The following is a 23,181-nucleotide window of genomic DNA, read 5'->3' on the forward strand; positions in this document are numbered from 1 at the left end:
CTGAAATCAACAATAATAAAATAGTTGTATCTTCAGCATGTAGAACTAATTTTCATATAATTAATTGTAAGCTCTTCAGTCTCATCTATTAGAGCCAAAATAGCAAATGTTCTCAAACTAATGGACATGAAAACACACCTGATCTTGTTCTTGAGGCTGACCACCTCCTCTTCCCCCTCCCCTTCCTCTCCTCCTTCCTCTCCCTCTGTGGGGTGCAGGCGAGTCTGTTTCATGATCACTCCGGCTTGTCTGAAATCAACAATAATAAAATAGTTGTATCTTCAGCATGTAGAACTAATTTTCATATAATTAATTGTAAGCTCTTCAGTCTCATCTATTAGAGCCAAAATAGCAAATGTTCTCAAAGTAATGGACATGAAAACACACCTGATCTTGTTCTTGAGGCTGACCACCTCCTCTTCCCCCTCCCCTTCCTCTCCTCCTTCCTCTCCCTCTGTGGGGTGCAGGTGAGTCTGTTTCATGATCACTCCGGCTTGTCTGAAATCAACAATAATAAATTAGTTGTATCTTCAGCATGTAGAAATACATCTGGTAAGCTCTCCACTCTTTTTGTCATCTGTGAGTGCCAAACCAGTTTTTACTAGCAAATTTTCTCATCAAACTAATGTATATGAGAACACACCTGGGGGTATGGGTGGGGTTATGAGAGAAATACTTAGGTTAGGACTGCTAGACAGTCAAAGTCTTCTTCTGTCACATTCTTTGCACATGATTCTAGAGGGAGCAAAGAGGGAAGGAGGGCATCATCCATCAAACAAGTGATGACCAAGGAATAATAGAAAATTAAAAACCAACCGAGTACTTTATGCTGTTTACATGTTCTGAGCAAAAGTCCACAAGTACATTGAATGATTGATGTAGTGCTACAGGGATTACGACAGATCTAGAAGCAACCCATCGAAAGCAAAAAGAAGCTAAGAGGCATACAGCCTATGCTCCAAAGTTCATGAAGGCTGTTACCCTTTATAATTATCAAGATCTACGAGTATGCTTACTCTTACCGTCAAACTCAGAAAATGCGAGTGGGGCGGTTTTTGCGGTAGTGACATGAATGACTCTCACTCTGTCACTCTCATGTCGACAGATTGCTTCCAGTTCTTCTTCTTCTTGATAATGTAGAACACTTTTGGATCCCAAATCTAAATAGACTTAAGTTAGGGGCGAAAAGTTATTGCACGGCCTTTGAAACTTACCGATGGCGACGACATAGTGATGTTGTACTTGTCAATTGATAGCGGCAGTAGTGGCGGAAGTAGGGAGTTCCCTTGACTTCCGGTGACGATTACGCCAAAGGCCTTGTTGAATAATGTTTAGGCCTACGAATTCTTTTTCTCGAAAATATCGTACCAACAATTTTTTTCTGTGTTCGAATACTGTAGCCAATCCTCCTTCTATCAACTTTAAAGGACGTTTATGAGATTATTTGTACAAGTGACCAAAATGAATTAATTATTGAGCTACAGCCACATGTGTTACTTTAACAGCGCTTTACCTTTTACTTCTTGTTATTTATGCCATAAGATTTAAACCACATTTACGTCCAGAACTATCAGACGAGTAACAATTCTGCTATACAGAGTTGACAAAGCAGACAATTAGAAAGGAAAGTAGGGGAGCAACTAGCATCCCCATAATGCAGCCAAAATCATTTGGAATGGGGAGATAAAATCACAGATATGCTGAAATCGAGAATGAAAAACACAAGTGAGGTTAGTTATTGGAACGTTTCATTTTTGCCTTATTTTATCAAAAATGAAACGTTCGAACAACTGACCTTTCTTGTTTTTCGAATCACAACCATGCTGGTTGACAAGCTTCCATACTTACTTCTTTACTGGTTCATTTTCAGACTGTTCTTCGTCCTGTGTGTCTGCCACTGTGTCTTTAGATGAGGGGGTCATGTCTGACCCTGAACCAAAGGCCAGTTTGGGCTGCTGAGCTTGCTTGCCCTTTGGAGGGGGAAAAAAACAAGTCATAATTAACACAATACTTCTGCTTCGTCAGATAGATCAATGATATTTAAAAGAAGGCTGTAAAGCAACGATGAGGGTCTAATACATTACGTTTCAAGGCTTATGGATTTTGATTTTTTCAAGTGACAAAAATGAGACAAATTAAATGCAATGGGTACATGCCCTGTGTTTAACACTGCTGATGTATGTTAATGTTTACATTGTATACGGTCTGCAACGTGACATCTGTGTATCGGCCATGCCACAAGAAGACTATTATAGAAGGAACAGTTGCTTCAAGAAAAGAAAATGCTGACAAAAATAGAATGCTGATATGCTTTGGTCTCCAACATTTAGGGTATACCCACTCTTGAACTAACAAGAGCTCACGAATGCAAGCACCCCATGGATACTTCAGCAATCGTTTGAGCAGCATACTACTTCTCAACAAGCGGCATGTTTCAATACCAACCAAAACATTAGTAGTTGCTGAAGAGCATGTCATTGCACAAGAATGATTCCGAGCAGCATGCCCCTTTCTTACTCCAAAACCTTACAACAACAAAAAATGTATATCTTCTTTCAACACCAGCAGGATGAAAAAAATCAAAGCATACCTTTTTCTGAGGTAAAATATTATATTCAATCATAGCAATGAAAGTAACTTTTACCTTGAACCTTACAGCAAAAGAAAGAAACACATCTGTAAACATAACCATTTTTTTCTGGAATGAAAACTTCAGATAACTAACCTTGACAGTGATTTTGCGCTGCCCTCCTTTGGTCTGTTTGAGGGTGATGGGCAGAGGGGAGATAACTGGAGCACGCTCTTTGGTTTTCTTCATGACGTCAAACACCTGCGTGCCTTTCGTGCTGCCCACCTCTTTCTCCTGTGACGCAACCTGAACGCAGAACAGGTAAAGACAGGTCAGTATTCATTCATTTTGTTTAGCCAAACTGACTTTAAGCCTGTGAATTAAAAAAAATAAAAATAAAATTAAAAAACAGCAATATGTGAGGCTGTTTTACATGATGCTTGTTGGAGATGAGGATCTGTGACTGTTTTGCAGTGTAGGAAATCAGCTGACTTCCTGGGTAACTTGCTTTAACATCCAACAAACTGGTCAATAAGCAACAACAGAAGAAAAACAACAAACAAACAATGTGTCTGTGTATGGTGTATTCATGTATACATCAAGGGAACACTGTAAGTTGTCAATTCAGGTAAATAGAGGGAATGCTTTGTATACAACTATTTCCTAGTAGTGAACAGGTTAAATCGAACATTTCATAAAAAGACCTCTCCTCACTTTGAGATTTGTGAAATTACACAAATATCATACTTATCTAAAACTGTAAAACTGTAAAACTGTGGGCTCGCACAATTGTGTACAAACCCTGTCAAAAACAAACTCCGTTGGCTACACATCTACGCGACAACTGACACTGTAAGAGAACTGACCTTGAAAGGGTTGGCTCTTCCAAAGGACGGCTGCTTGACCAGCTTTTCCTTGGCCTTCATGTTCAGCATGGGGCCTGCACAAGGAGGGAGTACATTTAAATCAGCCAGCAAAGAAAACTATAAGTGGAACCACCCTTTTAAGGCAACCCCCCCCCCCCCCCCCCCCCTGCTTTTTCAGATTGTCTGTTCATAGCCTCTGTAAATTAACACTATTTTATGACACCCTCCTTTTTACGACCTGATTTTTTCAGATTTTTATAGTCTTAGGGGGCCCGGTAGCTCAGTTGGTAGAGCACTGGACTTGTGATCGGAAGGTCGCAGGATCGAATTCGGGCCGGGACGGACACGGGTCAACTTTATGGGCAGACCCAGAGACGGAAGCCATGTCCCACCCCCGTGTCATCACAATGGCACGTAAAAGACCTTGGTCATTCTGCCGTAAGTGCAGGTGGCTGAATACACCTAAACACGCAGACACCTGGGTAGCGCGACTCCGTTGCTGCTAGCTTTCCACTGGGAGGAAGCGACCCGAATTTCCCAGCGATGGGACAATAAAGTAATGAAAATGAAAAAAAGGGGGGGGGGGGGGGTTCCACTGTCGCACAACCATTCACCAGAACACCTTGTACGTGAACATATTTCCGTACTAAATATTTGCAGAAAAAAAAGAAAGAACCAAACGGATGGCTGCAATATCTCCTGATAAGCATTTTCACATGCACACGCCAACCCCCATACAGATATCAGCAATATTTTTAACTGAATATTTACATTATTTTAAAAATGAAAATGTTACAACACCAGAAAGTGAATCATGAACTTGGTCAGTCCTGCCAGTTTGAACAGCATCAGACAGTTTCTTTTCTGTGTTTGTATTTGAATTGTATGTAGCTGGACTGGTTTCTGCAACTGGCTGTCTTCTGCAGTAGTCTTTATTCCAACTGGTTCAATAATATAGTTCTGCTAAACACCAAGCACCATCACTGGATATACACTTTTGGTTTAAAGGTCTTTCTTACCTTCAACAAGCAACAAACAAAAAACCGAACGTTAGACAGTACCCACCTATTACAGAATGAGCGTAAGCGTGTGTGTGGGTGCATGTTTGTGATATAAAAACCTGCAATTACCTGAAGGTTTTCTCTCCTCCTCCTCCCCTTCCTCCATCTCTTCCTCCTCCTCTTGCCTGACCGCCTTTTTCCTGGTGCCTTGGCCTGACTCTGCTGCCCACTCTGTCTCTGTGCTGTTGTGGCTGCAAAAGAAAGAACTCGCTCAGTACCACAGCAGCTATAAATATTTAATACAGTGAGATCCCTCCCCAACCTTTTTAATTAATACAGAGAGAGAGAGAGAGAGAGAGAGAGAGAGAGAGAGAGAGAGAGAGAGAGACAGAGAGAGAGAGATAGACAGAGAGAGAGAGGGAGACACAGAGAGACAAAGAGAGAGAGAGAGAGAGACAGACAGACAGACAGAGAGAGAGAGAGAGAGAGAGAGACAGACAGAGAGAGAGAGAGAGAGCCAACAAAAGAACAAGAGTAGCAGAATGTACGCTTTTCAAATGGGCATTTTCATCATTCAGCGTCCTCCTCAATTCCAACATTTCTCACCTGGCCTGCAGGTAATCTCTGAAATCCTCTTCTTCCTCCTCCTCCTCCTCTTGCTGCTCCTCCTGTGCACGCTGCTGCGCCAGTTGACTGATGCGCTGCGCCAGGTGTAGGTGGCGCTGGCGTGTGGCGTACTTTATTGACAGCTGCAGTGTCTGTTCGTCCGGCATCAACTCACACACCTCCATGGCACGGAACTCTCGCTCCGACCGCACTGACAACTGTCAGAGATGAAAAGAGCATAACAGTGGAATCCCCCATTTAAAACCTCCAAAAATTTATCTTTTTCAGCCCTCAGAGACGGAAAGAGCATCACAGTGGAAACTCCCATTTAAGACTTACACAAATCTGAGAAAGTCAGGTCTGAAAAAGGAGGGAGTCTTAAAAATATGGGTAGATTTACAGACGTTATGAACAGAAAATGTGAAAAATCAAGGCCTTAAAAAGGGGGAAGTCTCAAATTGGGGTGTCTTAAAAGGGGAGTTTCGATGTATGAATATGCTATTCACAGATGACTTGAGACACGTACTATCTGCCAAACAGTATAAAAGGGGAGTTTCGATGTATGAATATGATATTCACAGATGACTTGAGACACGTACTATCTGCCAAACAGTATAAAAGGGGAGTTCCGATGTATGAATATGATATTCACAGATGACTTGAGACACGTACTATCTACCAAACAGTATAAAAGGGGAGTTTCGATGTATGAATATGCTATTCACAGATGACTTGAGACACGTACTATCTGCCAAACAGTATAAAAGGGGAGTTTCGATGAATGAATATGCTATTCACAGATGACTTGAGACACGTACTATCTGCCAAACAGTATAAAAGGGGAGTTTCGATGTATGAATATGCTATTCACAGATGACTTGAGACACGTACTATCTGCCAAACAGTATAAAAGGGGAGTTTCGATGTATGAATATGCTATTCACAGATGACTTGAGACACGTACTATCTGCCAAACAGTATAAAAGGGGAGTTTCGATGTATGAATATGATATTCACAGATGACTTGTGCCGTCATACAGCAGACTACAATAGGACGGTTTCCGCCAGTTATCTCTCTTCGAGGTTTTGGGTGCTTAGAGAGTACCGTGCCCCTTGTGGGGGCATAAAACATCGAGGTCACAAGCAGGGTCAAGGGGAAGGTCGCTGGGCGGACAGGAGACTATTTGACCAACACAACCAATGCAAAAGCTGACCGATATGCCCTTAGCAAAAAGTAACAAAATCAACTGAAAGCACTCACAGCAAAACGTAACACGAGTCAACTGAAAGCACTCACAGCAAAAATTAACAAGAGTCAACTGAAAGCACTCACAGCAAAACGTAACACGAGTCAACTGAAAGCACTCACAGCAAAAAGTAACAAAATCAACTGAAAGCACTCACAGCAAAAAGTAACAAAATCAACTGAAAGCACTCACAGCAAAAAGTAACAAGAGTCAACTGAAAGCACTCACAGCAAAAAGTAACAAGAGTCAACTGAAAGCACTCACAGCAAAAAGTAACAAAATCAACTGAAAGCACTCACAGCAAAAAGTAACAAGAGTCAACTGAAAGCACTCACAGCAAAAAGTAACAAGAGTCAACTGAAAGCACTCACAGCAAAAAGTTTCATGAGCGCCTCCTGAGCAGGTCTCTGCATGTTTCTCTGCGTGGCTTCGTCCAACTCGACACCTTCAGCGGCCAGGCGAGACAGGTGTTGTGCAAACACCACACTACGCATGTACTGCTCCTGTACAGCGCAAAACACACAACAATTTTATTTCAGAAACTATACCAATGTCTTACAACACAAACACATGCATGTTTACAGAAACTATACCAATGTCTTACAACACAAACACATGCATGTTTACAGAACTGCAAGCCTAAATTTAAGAAAACTACATATTACATGCACAGTGCAAAACAGATGGAATCATTTTTTTCAAAAAGTGTACCAATGTTCAAGAAATTAAAAAATCCTCTGACCATCATTCTTGCCAGAGATAGCATCAGCTTCCTGTACCGAAAGTGTTTGTCTGTCTGTCTACTATCTGTCTAAAGACCATTGGGTCAACATTCTTGTGGGGATGTGTATGTGCCTGTGTGTGTTGTACTAGAATAACGTATGCGTACATGGAATGACATTGCGGGTTACCTGAACATTGACAATGACGAAACAAAGATTGTGTGTGGGTGTGTGTGTGCGCGCGCGCGTGTGTGTGTGCGTGCGTGTGTGGGTGTGTGTGACCATGTTTGAATTTATTCGGATTTAGTTCTCTTTCCTTGTTTGTATTATGATTGTGTAAGTGTAAAGCGCTCTGGGCTCGTCACCACGAGGTTTACGCGCTATATAAGTAATCGTTATTATTATTATTATTAATGTTTTGCTTTGTCATAAATCATACATTCCTAGTATAACTTACCAGTTTTGTTTTTTGATTCTCAATTGTTTTAAACACACACACACACACATACATGTTAAGCCCAAAATTAAATGAAGTTACAGGTAACATATTAACATCACAAAAAGGCATTCTTTACCAACAAGGTATGAAGCAATGTACAAACAAAACCAAAGGAATTGGGTGAAGGGAGTGAGTGGAGGTGGGTGGGGGTAGGGGGGGCAGGTTGACGGTAATACACATTCTGTCAAAAAGTGAACATGACTACAAGCCCACTTCAAGTAGATTACATGTAACAACCAAACACACCACCACCACCAGACACTTTTTACCAACAAGATATAAAAGTGAGTACTTACTTCATACTGAGATTTCTCCGAGTCTGGCTCACACAGAGACACGCAGAACGGCAGCACAGTGACGGCTGGGCGCGGCAAAGTGGCAGGATAACGCGACCCTTTGCACGGAATACATCTGTAACACACACCACAATACGCATGTTATAAAAGCGCCAATGATATTATCATGAAATTAGCGCGATCCTTTGCATGGGATATATCTGTAACCCGCACCACAATACGCGTGTTATAAGAGCAACAATAATATTATCATGAAATTATGCCTTAAAGTTTATTCTCCTTCCTCTTTCTTACAGTCTTCTTGAAAGATGAAGCAAACTGATCAAGATATGGCCTGCCACCATACTTTTCACATGCAAATGTCCCATAAGCTTTAATCGAAAATTTTTAAGTAAATTTTCATTTCATTAATATACTTACCCGAATCACATAAAGAGCATTGACGCAGTCTGAATAGCTAAGGTCTGAAAAGGCTACCCGTCTTAAAGTTTAAAAGGGAAGCAACCCAACCACAAAAAAGGTAAACACAGCTATGGCAACGACCATATACCCGGGGAGTTACCTCCCCTGCCGGGTATGTGACGTCACTTCCATTGCTGCACCACATGGTACACTCATTCGACATTAAAGAAAAACTAAAATATCATAAGCGGGGTTGGCGGGAGGGAATACACTATGTGATTCGGGTAAGTATATTAATGAAATGAAAATTTACTTAAAAATTTTCGATTAAATTACATATTCTTACTCCGAATCACATAAAGAGCAGATAGCATCAACAAGGCGGTGGGAATGAAAAACCAAACTCACCTCAAACCCTTGAAATGAACTGGCCACCTGCGATCAAGGCAGGAAGCGTTCTTGAACCATCTTGCCGAACAGCGGAGACATCTCTGAGGTAAAAGTTCAAAAAGACATCCTCAGAACGCCAGTAGGCTGTGCGTAGAACCTCGTCCAGCTTTCGTGACCGTAGGACGGCCAAAGATGACGCCCAAGCTCTGGTTTCATGAGCTCTAGCAGAGTTCAGAGGGAAAGCAGGCAGTGCCCCCCCCTTTTCCGCAAGGTTCCACTCATATGCTTGTTTTATCAGAGCGGACACCCACCGAGCCATTGTCGTCTTTGCAATATCCTTATTTCTCACAGTATTAATGGAGATAAATAAGAGATTTTGAGATTTCGATCTAAGCGGTTGAGACCGGGCAAGGTAGATGTCAAGGGCTCGCACAGGACAATTAATGGCGTCCGGATCTCCGGGAGCCAGTATGCTAGTCAAAGGTTTGACGCGAACCAGAGGCGAGGCCTGGTCAGGGGTCTGGTTCTTAGCCAGAAAATGTGGCCGGAAACGCAAGGAAACAGAACCATCAGGTTCTTTAGAGATATCCTCCGGGTTTCCAGAGAGTGCATGAATCTCGCTTCCTCTGCGCGCAGAAGCTACCAGTAGCAGAAAGAGAGTTTTGCGCGTCAGGTTAGCGAAACTCGCCGTGACCAGAGGTTCAAAACGTGCAGAACGTAAAAACTCGAGGACCAGGAAAAGATCCCATTTTGGCATGGGGGAACGAGAAGAAACCTCTTTAAGGGCAGCGCCCTTAATCACCCGTGAAATGACTCCACTGACGTCAATAGAGCGGCCCATCTGGCGTAAGGTTACCGCAATGGCAGATCTCCGAACTCTCAAGGAGGAAGCAGAGGCTCCTTGAGACGCAAGCGAAGAAAGATGGTTTGCCACGTGCATAGACCGAGGGGCTAGCGCGTTCAAACCCTGGGCCTGACACCAGGCAACCCAGGCCTTCCAGTGGGAAGCATAGACTGACGACGTAGAAGCCCTATGAGAGCGTTCCACTAAGTCGAGAGTCTGCTCAGACGCACCAGAACGCCTCAGAAAGGACCGGACAACCTCCACACGTGAAGATTCAGAGACGAGGGATCCTCGTGTGGTATGCCGGTGTGAGGCTGCACCAGTTCCCCTTTTGTGAGAGAGAGCGGAACTGGTGGACCGTGGGCGAGCCTTAGAAGGTCCGGGAACCAAACCTGAGACGGCCACAGAGGAGCGACCAACAGGAGATCCGGACCCTCCATCTCCGCCTTCCGAAGTACTCGACTGAGTAGCTGGAAGGGAGGAAAGGCGTAGGCCTGAAGCCCTGTCCAGGGAAAGGCCAATGCATCTGTCTGCCAAGCCTCGGGATCCGGGAATGGCGAGACGAAGATTGACAGCCTCTTCGAGAAACGGGTGGCAAAGAGATCCACCAGAGGCTTTGGGACGAGGGCCCAAAGGCGAAGCAGTGCCCCCTGAGTAATCGTCCACTCTGACTGAATCACTTTGTCGGAGCGGCTGAGCGCGTCCGCCAAAGTGTTCAAGCTCCCCGGAAGGTACCTGGCTGTGAGAGTGATCTGATGGTGCCAGCACCAGACCAGAATCTCGCAGGTCCTTCTCGAAAGAGAAGGGGACCGCGACCCCCCCTGCTTGTTCAGATAAGCTGCCACAGTCGTGTTGTCTGTGAACAGACGAACATGATGGGCGTGAAGGGAGGGCCGAAACTCCTCCAGAGCAAGGGCCACAGCCTCGAGCTCCAGCAGGTTGATGTGCCAGTGGCTCTGCTCTGCCGACCACAGGCCCGACGCAGTCTGTCGGTCTGTGTGCGCTCCCCACCCCGACAGAGACGCATCTGTGAAGAGGTCCGTGTCTGGGGGAGGCAAAGCGATCGGCACACCTCTGCAGACCCAGTCCGAGTCCAACCACGGAAGGGTCGCTGACTGGAACCATCCCTGGAGAGGGACGAGGACGTTCCAGTCCACATGAGCAGAGTCCACATACGGCTTCAGAGCAAGCTGAAGAGGCCGCTTGTGAACTCTGCCCAGAGGCACCAAGAGAGCCATGGATTCCATCTGTCCCAAGATGGAAGCCAGCGTCCGGAGGGAAGCCCGCAGGAGAGGCAAAGTGGACCTGATAAGCGCTTGGAGCTTGTCCACCCGCCGCTGAGAGGGTTGGACAGTCCAAGGGACCGTGCTGAAAGACATTCCCAAATAAGTGAACGTCTGCGACGGAATCAGTTCCGACTTTGTTGTGTTGATCGAAAAGCCCAACAAGTGGGCTTGACGAAGAACAGACTGGGTATGACCCGAGCAACCTGTCCGGCTTTGGTTCATGATGAGCCAATCGTCCAGATATGCCCTGAGCCGGATACCCTGCGACCTCACCAGTGCGCATAGCTGTCTCACGACCATGGTGAAGACCCAAGGTGCGAGAGACAGCCCGAAAGGAAGAGCGCGGAACTGGAAGATCTGATCGCCCCACCGGAAACGGAGCCATTTCCGGTCGGACGGATGCATGAGGATATGAAAGTATGCATCTGTCAGATCGATGGAGGTCGCCCAGTCTCCTGGACGGAGGGAGTCCCTGACCGAAGCCGGCGTCTCCATCTTGAACCGTATCGTTCTCAAGAAAGTGTTGAGCTGCGATAGGTCCAAAACGGGACGCCACCCTCCTGACGACTTGGGAACGGCAAAAAGCCGCCCGTAGAAGCCCGGAGAGCTGTGGTCTAGGACTTTCTCCACCGCGCCCTTCTGCACCAGGGTGACAATTTCCGCCTGAAGGACGGACCTTGCCTCCTGCGAGGAGGGGGGCTTGCATGCCGGCGGACGCCGGGAAAGCGGCGCCTTTTTGTCCAGCCAAAGTAGACGAAAACCCGATCCCACAACGCCCACTATCCACTGGCTGTGTATGGTGGCCGACCAGTGTGATAGAGCCCGGGAGGGGCCCCCCGCCATCACCAGAGTGGAGGGCGGGGGGGGGGTGAAACCGGGAACACTTCATTGGGGGTGGGGCTTGCTGCTAGAGCCACCCCGCCCCCTGCCGGACGCTGATCTTTTTCTCGAACCCCTCCAGGGTTGAGAAGAAGACTTTGTCTGCTTCGTGCCGGCAGGCTTAGACGAGCCGGAAGCCTGAGGAGGCTTGGGCTTAGAAGTCTTAGCCTGCTTGAAAGCCTGAAGGGAGAAGTCCGAAAACTGCTGATCCCTGTTGGACTGGATCTCTGATCTTCGCGCATCGAAAATCAGAGGACCGAACAGAGACCCCTCCACAACCGGCGAAGCTCTGAGTGTGTCCAGCGTCGTTTGCTCAGAAAACTGAGAGTGAGCGAGGAATAAATCCCGACGACACGAAACAGAGTGCACATACTGAAGGGCAGACAGACGCATCTGTTCCTCATTGACCCTGGCCAGGGCCGAGAGGAGCGTGGACACGTCATCAGCGTCCTGCTCGCGACTGAGCAAGAAAGGATCAAGCGTCTCAGTAAGAGCGCGAGAGAGAGATCTGATCAGAGTCTCCGAGATGGAGGACAACTCCAGGAGTTGCCGACTGATCTCTTCAGAAGCCAGAAGAGTGTGATCAGGTAGAACCGCACCCGAGGAAGGCTTGATTGGCTTGGCCAACAGAGGCTGCAAGTCCGGCGTAACAGACAGAGTTGTACGCGGAAGAGCAAAAGAAGCCAGTAAGTTGCGAGAAAACTTCGGCAGCACGAACTTCTTAAGACCAGAGGGGGTAAAAGAAGAAGCGTGAGCCATAGAAGCTAGGTAAGACTGAGCCTCTTCCGGAACTGGACCATGCGGAACCAGTAACGGAACAGGCGTGCAGGGGAGACCACTTCCGGCAGGAGATGGACGAGCCAAAACCTGGGACAGCTGATATGCCACAGAAGGAGACTCGGCAAAGCGGAAGCTCTCGTCGCCCTCCTTCGCATACCGGAAGTCAGCCATAGCTGACGGAGCCGCTGAGGTTGAAGAACCCTTAGCAGAAGCGCCTTCCGGAAAATACCGGGAAGTAACTTCCGCGGCGGCCTCCAAAGCGCGCTTGAGCTGCGCCGGAAATCCCGAGCGAGGTTGCTCACTGGCTACAGACTGAGTGTCAGAGTAGCCATGATCAACTTGACCAAAGTCAACTGAACCGGAAGCAAGCTGGCGGTCAGGGTAAGCCGAAACCGGAAACCCCCCCGACCGCAAACCGTCGTGTCCCGTAACCATACCAGCAGGCAGAGAAGGGAGCGCTGACGGCAAGCTTGAAGCCGCCGGAACCGGAAGGGGTGTCGACCCAACACCAAAGTGAAGGGAAGAATGCCCCAAACGTCCGTAGTCAGGAAGCTGACTCTCAACCAAGGACATCCGAGAAGGAGTACCCGGAAGAGAGAAAGCAGATCCGGTCTGAGCCGGAAACACGGCCGGCGAAGCCACACCTTGATGTGGAAACGCTGGCCATGATGACTGAGGCCGGAAGCCCTGCTGCCCGGAGGCCAGTCCACAGTCAACTCCAACACCTGCCGCTGAATGGGAGTGTGAAGGAGGACCTTCGCTTCCGGAAAAACCCAGAAGCGCGACTTCCGAAGGAAACCGCCCTTGCTCAGAAACGAACTCACGCTCAATGGGTACTGAACGAGACTGAGCAGGAAAGCGGGAGTGACCCGCGCCAGGTGAGCTCCGTCCCAGCAGGGACAGTCCAGTGGCTTCACTAGAGCCGAAGGACAAGCTCGACGTACCTTGAGAGCTCCCCGCGGAAGCAGAAGCCGAAGGAGTAGTCGAAGTTCCGGTAGAACAGGAAGCCGTCACCACAAAACCGGAAAAAGAAGCCAAAGAGCGGGCATCGCTCACTGCAGGCGGATGTACGGTGCTTTCCGGTGGAGTAGCACGCTTAAGTTCGTCGCGAACTAAACTGCGAATCTCTGGAACCAAAGAGCTCAACAACGAAGACACAAGTGAAGCTTGCCCGTCTGAAGAAACGGAGGACGAGCAAGCCGCCGACGTAACGCAAGTAGAAGTAGTACCGCTCGCGCTAGCGTGTCCGGGAGGAGAAATGGTAACAGACATGACAGTGTTTTTCTCTTTGTCCGAAAGGACAACTAACACAGGTTTAGAACCTTGAGAGGATGATTTAGGTTTAATTTTGCCCTTAACATCGCCCTTGCCACGTCTACTCGCGTTCTCTGCCATGCCGGCCAAAATGCAAATGGCGGCCAACACAACACAACAACAGTTACTGACAAAATTTCACAAGTCCGAAAAGGACGAAAATTATCAATAACCAGCCAAAAGTTCTTACGATAGGTAAGGTAAAATGGAAAGAGCTCACCAACTACCAAGTAGAGGGAAAGCAGACGGGTAGGTGGTCGGTGGGTGTAGTATGAAAACTCCAACAACGCACAGAGCCTATGGAAAACACGACCTCTCGTCAGGACTGAAAGATGTCGAATGAGTGTACCATGTGGTGCAGCAATGGAAGTGACGTCACATACCCGGCAGGGGAGGTAACTCCCCGGGTATATGGTCGTTGCCATAGCTGTGTTTACCTTTTTTGTGGTTGGGTTGCTTCCCTTTTAAACTTTAAGACGGGTAGCCTTTTCAGACCTTAGCTATTCAGACTGCGTCAATGCTCTTTATGTGATTCGGAGTAAGAATATGTAATTTAATCATGATTTATGTGAAACAAAGGTACGTACATGTACCTCCGATCAGCTTTTTTTCAGTCTTTTCAGTAAAATTGCATTACATTAAAAATTGTTTGGCTACTGCAGGGATGTTGTAAGGAGACGGCAAAAAACAGCAACTTCATTAAACAAGAAGAGCAAACGCTCGATCGAGTCACTTTCGCAGTTCTGAATATTATATGAGGCATCAGATGGACAGGAAGAAATTGCTATTCACAACACAATGAGTCACGTTCACATAAAATTTGAGCCCGGTCACTTTTATAGTTTCCGAGAAAAGCCCAACGTTAAGTTGTGTGTTGCCGAACAGAAAAGGCTAGTTATCTCCCTTGTTTTTCTGATAACGTTCGTAAAAGGCTACAGATGTAAATACTTTGATGTAAAGAATAATCCTACAAAGTTTCAATCACATCCGATGAACTTTGTCAAAGATATAAAATGTCTAATTTTTCCTTTGACGCTGACCTGTGACCTTGAAAAAGGTCAAAGGTCAACGAAACCATCGTTAAAGTGTAGAGGTCATTGGAGGTCACGACTAAACAAAATATGAGCCCGATCGCTTTGATAGTTTCCGAGAAAAGTCCAACGTTAAGGTGGTGTCTACGGCCGGCCGGCCGGCCGGCCGGACAGACTAACACTGACCGATTACATAGAGTCACATTTTCTCAAGTGACTCAAAAATATGTTATAAATCGCCATAATTTATTTTGTCATCATGCCAGATCGGCCCAACCTTTTTCACAGCCAAGAAAAGGTGACGACAAGGACTGCCTTCTGAAAATCGAAAATTTTAGTAATAAATTTTCATTTGATTAATATACTTACCCAACTCACATATAGCAATTTACTTCAGTCTAGTGCTAGAACGCTGCATCGCATCACCTTGGTAACAATTGAGGCAACTCTAAAAAAAAGAGCCACCTTGACCCATAAACAGGACAAAGTCACGTGACTTCCTGACCTTGCCGCCATATTGAACTCATTCGCACGAAGGGAAGGCGTAGAAAAAAACTTCCCTCTTTTTTTAGAACAACCCCACTAGCGGGGAAGGCGGGAGGGAATTAACTATGTGAGTTCGGTAAGTATATTATTCAAATGAAAATTTATTACTAAAATTTTCGATTAAATTACATATCTTATCCCAACTCACATATAGCAGATTGCTAATGGAGGCGGTGGGATGCTCAATCTATGAGCTAGGCAATAATCGAAAATTTTTAATTAAATTTTGATTTAATATAATATACTTACCCAATTCTTATGAATGCATTGACTTTAGTCCCACATGCTAGATGTCGAAAAACCTCTCAAATTACCTGCCCTTAGTAGGGTGGTAACCAAGCTAAAAGCGACGCCATAGCCGTTGCTATGGCCTGACCTTGCTCGGTTACCCATAACACCCTGCGCACCACGTGAGCGCCAGCATCCGTAATAATCATTCGAGACTATTTGTCAAACAAACCCCCAAGGACATAATCCAGCGGGGACGGATGGGAGGGTATTAACTATAAGAATTGGGTAAGTATATTATATTAAATCAAAATTTAATTAAAAATTTTCGATTTAATCACATATTCTTACTCCAATTCTTATGAATGCAGATTCCTCCTAAAGGTGGAGGGAACCTACTTATGTCCTTGTAAGAACCTGCCCTGCAGCAACTAAAACCAGCAATGAACTGGAGCCATCAAGCCGCGTGCAGGAGATATCCCGAAGATAGAAACCGATGAACACATCATCTGATCTCCAGTAAGCCGTTTGCAAAGCTTCGCCTAGGCGACCAGAACGCAACACGGCAATAAAAGAAGCACAAAACCTGTACCCGAGCTGTTGGCAAACCTCGCATAGGCGAGAGGAACACCACCAGCCAGAGAAGAACACCAGACTCCCGAACGCCTGAAAAGGAATAGAGGGAGGACTGAACGCCCCCCCCCCCCTGTTCGGAACGCACCACTCATAGGACTGTCCTATGAATGTAGCAGAGCCCCTAGAGAGAGACAAATAAAAGACGTCTCTTTCGCTCCATTGTAAAGAAATAAGAACCTGAGCTAAAGCTCGTGGTTCCAAAAGACAGTAACGTCAAAAAAGGGATTAAAAAAGTCCAACCAGACAGTTAGAAAATCCGAATCTCCCGGAGCGATAATCCTCCCAAGAGGAGGGAATCAAACACCAGAGGATATTGACCAGGCTTCTGAAACCCCAAAACCTGGCCAAAAACCGTGAACAAACGGAACCAAAAGCCCTAAGGCTACATCCTCTGGCAAACCCCAAAAACGCATGTGCCTCACCGCCCTATAGGGCTGAGGCCCAGAGTAAGTAGAACAAAGTCCCACGCGCTAAACAAGGGGGAGCCTCTAAACCTCGTAAAACAAGGTCCCTTGATCATGCCGACAAGAGCGCCATGAGCAACAGAAGAGAGGCCTATTTGTTTCAAAACAGCTGAGATAGCCGATAAGCCGGAACCTCAAAGAAGAGGCCCAGCTGTCCAAAGCCAAAAACTGAAACAGAGGTGAAAAACCACCTGGCTTGAGAGAGGGGCGCTAAGGAGTTGCACCCCCGCTCTAAATCCCCAATTGGCCAAGGGGGCCAAAAAAGGAGCATACACAGATAAAGTGGAGGAAATATATGCTTCGTTCCCAAAGACCAGAGTCAGAACCCATGATCTAACACACAAACAGCACGCCTCCAGACCCGTCAGCAGAAGGGCCAACCCCTGTGCAAGCCCCGAAAGGACCTGTTGAGCGAGTCGGCCAGATCGCAGAGCTGGCCGGGGAGAAATTCCCCTGAGAAAAATGATTTAGTGTGAAACCCAATCAGAATCCCCTATACTCTGTCTGACAGGGAGCGAGAACTTGCTCACCCCAGCTAGTTCACATAAGAAGCAACAGAAGAATTGCCCGAATGCAACAGGCCATGCCTGTAAATAGCAAAAAGGGAAAGGCTAGTAGACTAAGAGCCACTGCTCCTAACCTCAGGCAAAAGAGAAGCCCAAGGATTCACGTCTACATCACAGCCTCAAGACTGCAATCACCATTGCAGGACCCATCTAGACGAAAACGCATCCAAAAAGCGGTCTAAGTCCAGGGGGAAACAGAGCTAGGGAAAAAAGTCCCCTGAGCGATCCAAAAGGATTCCAGCCACCTTCCCGAGTGGAGGAACCCACTCTGGAGGAGGACCCTCATGTCCCAGACCTGAGAGGCCGAACCCCCAAAAAAACTTGAGGAAAGACTAGAGAGCCAGTATAGCTATCGATACCGTCCGACCGAAGATCGGGTCTAAAGACCCCGCAGAGGCCTGCTCTCGTGCCAGTCTGGCAGTGAAAAGAGCTTATAGCCTCCCTATTCTCTCTTGTGTGAAGAATAAACCTTCCAAGAGACAAAGTCGAACAGCATGCCCAGGTAAAAAACCTGGGATAAGGACAGCTCGGAATTTAGCCTGGTTACTGAGAGCACCAGGCAAAAAACCTGGTTCAACACCAAAAGAAAGTGCAGCTGACAAGCTGATTGACCTTGAAAAAGCTCAACCAGCCCCCGAGATAGTCCAGAGACCAACACCCCCAGAAACCGAGCCCTTTCCTGTGTGCAGAAACACAGAAGGAAAGCTCATGTGAGAGCACCGAGGAAAATCTCAGCCAAAGCTGAAAGCTCTAGCTCATGCCGACCCACCTCCCGCAGAGAGGGAGGCGACACTGAACCAAAACACCCCTTTGCAACTGGGAGCGCCAAATGCGCTGCCAGAGGTCCAAGAAGGAAGGGAAAGATTCCAGCTATTGAGTAGGTTTCAACAACCCCCGAAAAAGCCTGACCCTTGCTTCCTGCAACCAGCATGAAATCAAACCCCTTGTAAAGGAAGGAGATCACACCAAGCCAAAACAGTGTGGGCCTAAAACGTCACAGAGAAACCACTCCGCTCCGTGACGACCCTAGCCCAAGCTGCCAGCAGCCTGGCTAAAGCCTTATCCAAGGCATCCTCCCTAACTCAAAAGAGCGTTCCGGGAGGATAAGATTGCCTATAAGAAAGCACAGAAGAGAGTCTCAGCCAAAGCAGAAAACTCCAAACCATGCCATCCTATCTCCTCCAGAGAGGAGAGGGAGGAGTAATATCATGAAAACTCCATGTTCCCTGTGGTCTGTAAGAGAAGCCAGAAACTAACCCCTGGCCATAAAAAAGTCCGGATCAGACCCTGAGCCTGAAAAATTCCCTGCTATCTTCTTCCGCACTAAAAGTGAGGACGAAGCAGCCTGAAACCCCGAAGCCAGCAGTCCCCTGCGTAAAAAGCAGCGGGAAAGGTGTAGGCTGAAGACCACTATCCTAAGGTGCGGATCAAGCCAAAAAGTGTGGCATGTGGCAGGCAATCACCGCAGACTCAGCAAATGAAACAAATTGCGAGAAAGCCTGTGAAAACCCAAAGGCATCCCGGAAGAGGAAGGAAGAGAGACACCCCCAACCTATCCGGGCCAAAGTAAACTGCAACAGCAGCCGCTCTATGTATGGGAAGCCTACAACCAGTAGGCAACCCTATACACTCCCCCTCCTTAAACAAGAAGTCCGAACCTAACCACCAGTTGTGTAAAACACAAAAGGAGGGGAGGCAGGGGAGGTCGCGCACTAAATCTCCTGCCAATAACCCGCCAAGAGTGTGGATGAAAAGCGTGATCAGTCTCTGACTGCCAACCCAAAACCGCCCACCTGAACAAGAGGTGGGGGGAAGAGGGGTTGGTAACTGGCACAGATCTCTGCCAAGAAGAAGAGAGAGTGGAGAAGCAAGACAAAGCCGGGCCCGGCGCGTCTTACCCCACCCGCTGTGCGAGAGAAGCATCTCAGTGCTAAGAACCAGACTACCTGGTATGACCACAACCCACCCCAAGCGGGGAGGGGGGCGGTCCAGCACAGCCGTAACCCCAAGACGGGGTAAGGACTGAAACAGAGAAACGGCCGTAAACGGCCGATCCTCGCTCGTCCACCTGCCGAAGTCAAGTAGCCCTATCACTCACCCACCCCTAGGAGGGGGGGGGGGGGGTGACCTACGCTGGCTACGGACAATGACCACCGGCCAGGCGATACTAAAGCCGAGTCCCTGCAGATCATTGTGAACACAAAGAATGGGAGACTGGAGAGAAAGGGTACGTTCCGTCTCCGCCTGACCATGTAGCCAGCCGGCACAGCCCGTGCAGAGAACAAAACGGAGCAAAGCTCATTGTTCCCTGACCACTGTGCGAGACACCCTGCCGAGAACAAAAGAGAGTCAAGCTCATTGTTTCGCGACCGCTACCCGCGACAAGCGCGGGCAGCTAACACAGCCACCTGCCCCAAACGGAGCAGAGAAGGAGTATGTAAGGTAGCCTGGAAAGCCGTACATAGCACCCCCACTGTGTAGCAAGGCCTGAGCCAAGCCACCCCCAGATGAGGAGGGGGGTGGCTCGTCGCAGCAGTAAGAGCGACGGAGAGAGACGAACCGAAAAACGGCCGACCCCCCTCCGTCCACCTGCCGTAATCCTATAGCCCACCGACCACACAACCCGATAGGGGAGGAGGACGACTGTCGGGCCAGGACAATAGAGGCACAGACTGTGAAGACAGTCCAACAGCGCCCACCCCGTCCGACCCAGAGGGAGGGACAGGGTGGAACGCTGCTCCAGCCCCCACCCGATCCTGCCCAGCGGGCGGGAAAGAGTGAGCCACTGATACCCCCCCACCCTGCCCCAAATGGAGCAGAGAAGGGGTATGTAACGTAGCCTGGAAAGCCGCCACCCCAACGCGCCCGGGGGGCGGGAAAGGGTGGGAAGCTAACACAGCCCCCTGCCCGCAGTGGGACAAGGTGGGACCAAACCCAGGCTGTGACTTACCATGCCCCCTCTCTCCCTCTCCCGCAAGGGGAGAGAGCTGACTTCCCACTGCAGTGTTGCTAAAAGCAAGCTGAGCGGGAAGAGAAAGAGAGGAAGCAGACCCCCTCTCCTTACGGAGAGAGTGCTCGCGAACAACCCAGCCTACCAGTGGCAGAAAGGACTGAACCGAGCTGGCCGTTTGCACCAGGCGACGATGCGACGCAGGAGCGCCCCCCTATCCCCCCCCAATGGCGGGGGGCTGCGTAACACACTGTGAAGTACCGGCGGTAATCAGAGTGGTTAGACGCAGGCAGGGAGCAGGCCCCCCCTCCTAAAAGGAAGGGGTGCTCGAGAACAGCCCAGAGCCACCAGAGGCAAAAAACGGGCTGAACCGAACAGGCCATTTGCACTAGGCCACAGTGCGAAGCTGACGAAACGGGAGGGCGGGAACCGCCGATCGCGCCTGAAACAGCCGAGAATATAGACACAAAACATCGTTAAGTCCCCCCAAAAGGAGGACATTGACTGATTCCTCTTACACAGAGAAAGGGGAAAGAATAGCCACACGGCCACTCCCCCCCCCATCAGTCGCACCGACGACGATCCAACAAAAAGTCTATAAGGAGCCTAAAGGCTGATTAACCCCAACAGGGGACGCGAGCTGTGAAAGAACTGAACCCACCCTCGGAGGGATAGGAACATAAAAAGAAGTGCTGTTTGACGGATCTACGACCCGCATAATAGGCAAATCAAAGTTCTTAGGCTACTCTTAGGAATAGTTACTAAACCAGGCTAAGAGCTTTGCCACCTTCCAGTCTCGCGCCGAGTTTAGCTTTGTTGTCGGCCATTTTAAGACCGGCGAAAAACAGTCACCCAGAACAAAAAACGTCTGCGTGCATGTTCAACACAAAGCTAACACCATTCAACCAAACATAAACAGGAAAGATCTCACCAAAAGGTAGACGGACAGGTAGACCCACAGGAAACCGGCTAGTCTCACGGACAAGCAGGCATGTGAAGGCCAAAAGTGAGAGCGAAATTCGGACACGTCCACCGTGTGTTGTCGAAAGTCGAGAATGATTATTACGGATGCTGGCGCTCACGTGGTGCGCAGGGTGTTATGGGTAACCGAGCAAGGTCAGGCCATAGCAACGGCTATGGCGTCGCTTTTAGCTTGGTTACCACCCTACTAAGGGCAGGTAATTTGAGAGGTTTTTCGACATCTAGCATGTGGGACTAAAGTCAATGCATTCATAAGAATTGGAGTAAGAATATGTGATTAAATTTGCCCTGCTGCTACCATTGCTGGTAGCGCATTGGAACCGTCCTGTCGCGCGCTGGAAAAGTCGCACAGGTAAAGGTTGATAGAGAGCTCCTACGATCTACAGTAGGCGGAGTCAAGGACTTCAGAATATCCTACCGATTTTAGCACCAACGTAGATATGTCCCAATCTACCCTTGTGTTCACAGACAATAAGAGTAGTTTTGCTTATGATCTTAAACCCCTTGTATGAGACAGGAAGGAGCATAGTGATATAACTGGTCAGATTCATAATAATGGGTCGCCTATGGCAAGAATCCTATACAGAGGCTTGTCCTAGCTTCTGATGCCTGACTAAGAAGTCTGGCCGGAAACAGAGTGAGATAGAGAGCCTCTATTGAAACCTACATCTCCCTGTAAGCCAAAGAGTGTGTGAATCAACCAAAGCTGAAGGTGGTGGTACGGACAAGTTGCCGAAGCCACCACCCCTTCCTCAATGTACAGCGAAACTAATGGGTAAACTCGGATAGTAGCCGAAAACTGGTGTCTTCTTCCTGATCGGAAGCACCGTAATCCGAACCGTAGTCCTGCACATCCGTGCATGCCGGAATTCCGCTACCACACTGACTGCTATAGTCTGGTGAAGCTTTACCGGAAGACACCCGTAATGGGGAGCTGTAATGGTCACCGGAAGTTGGTATCTTCTTCGTCTTGAGCGGAAGCACCGAACTCCGAATCATAGTCCCGCACTTCCGTGCATACCGGAAGTACACTACCGCCGTGGCTGTGATAGCCAGGCGAAGCGTCAACCGGAAAGGAAGACACCCGAGGGATTTTATACCCAAGCGGTGCCCCCCTAGGGACAGCTTCCTGCCCCCCGGGCGGAAGCGGGGAATGCTGTGTCGATCTGGCCCCGTACAATGCGAAGGCTGCCGACAGTAGCAAATCCCCTGTTCGATCCAAGACCGAACGCGTATCTGGGCTGCTACCCTGTACCAGCCTACCGCGCGAGAGGAACGGCGTAGCCAGGGGATCGGAACTTTCACTCTCTGCCCGGCCATCCGGTGGAGCTACTTCCTCCAGGATACGCCCTTCGCGTTGGCCGGGGAACCCAGCTACTGACGAAGGATAAATACCTTGAACATAGTCAGGACAAACACCAGAAGAGGCCTGAGCACGCAGAAGAGAGACTCCGTTTCCCGCATCGAATGCAGCAAGCACATCGGCCGACGTCACTGTAGCCGAGGGAGGGACATGCACCCTGGCCAGGGAACGCGTATCGCCGACACCCGGAGGCAAAGACAAAAATTCTGCCCGAATCGACGAAAGCTCTGCTGAAAGGGAGGAAACCTGAGCGTTCAAAGAGCGGAGAATAGCGGAAACATCTTGCTTATCACTGACAGAGCTAGAACCGGAAGCAACCGGTACAGATTCTGAAGGCAGAATCGGCATGGAGGGAGATTTAGGCATGTCAAACTTAACATCAAAAGACTGTTTGGATGAAGGGTCTAACACCTTCACAACAGCTTGACTAGAAGAGCCCTTCGACTTACGAGAAGGCTTCTTAACAGGAGAAGGCTCCGCCACTTGCTTAGAACTTTTCTTCTTACCGCTATCCGACATGGCGGACGAAAGCGTGTAAAAAAAATATTTCTAAGTGCAGACCCAACCTAAGGCAAGCAAAAAATGACAAAAATATGCAAAAATGCTCACCCCAAACGCAAAGAGAAGTGGGACGTGCAAGGAAAACCAAGGTGAAGTCTGACCCAAGGAAAAGTCAGACGAAAGGCTGAAAAGCCTAAGCGAAGCAAAACACGTC

General features: G+C 48.2%; 1 protein-coding gene across 1 annotated transcript in view; it reads right to left on the bottom strand.

The window, feature by feature from the left end:
- The window catches only part of LOC138951891 (WD repeat and HMG-box DNA-binding protein 1-like), a 65,817-nt gene that overhangs the window by 13,415 nt on the left and 29,221 nt on the right, over positions 1-23,181 (bottom strand). Inside the window, exons 19-25 of the mRNA XM_070323451.1 lie at positions 7,807-7,921; positions 6,661-6,792; positions 5,043-5,260; positions 4,566-4,687; positions 3,436-3,509; positions 2,726-2,875; positions 1,849-1,970 (exon numbers count right to left, since the gene is read on the bottom strand). Of these exons, the coding sequence (XP_070179552.1) occupies positions 1,849-1,970; positions 2,726-2,875; positions 3,436-3,509; positions 4,566-4,687; positions 5,043-5,260; positions 6,661-6,792; positions 7,807-7,921 (933 nt within the window). The remainder of the gene's footprint in view (positions 1-1,848; positions 1,971-2,725; positions 2,876-3,435; positions 3,510-4,565; positions 4,688-5,042; positions 5,261-6,660; positions 6,793-7,806; positions 7,922-23,181) is intronic.

Source organism: Littorina saxatilis, linkage group LG17 (genome assembly GCF_037325665.1).
Source record: "Littorina saxatilis isolate snail1 linkage group LG17, US_GU_Lsax_2.0, whole genome shotgun sequence".
NCBI lineage: Eukaryota > Metazoa > Mollusca > Gastropoda > Littorinimorpha > Littorinidae > Littorina > Littorina saxatilis.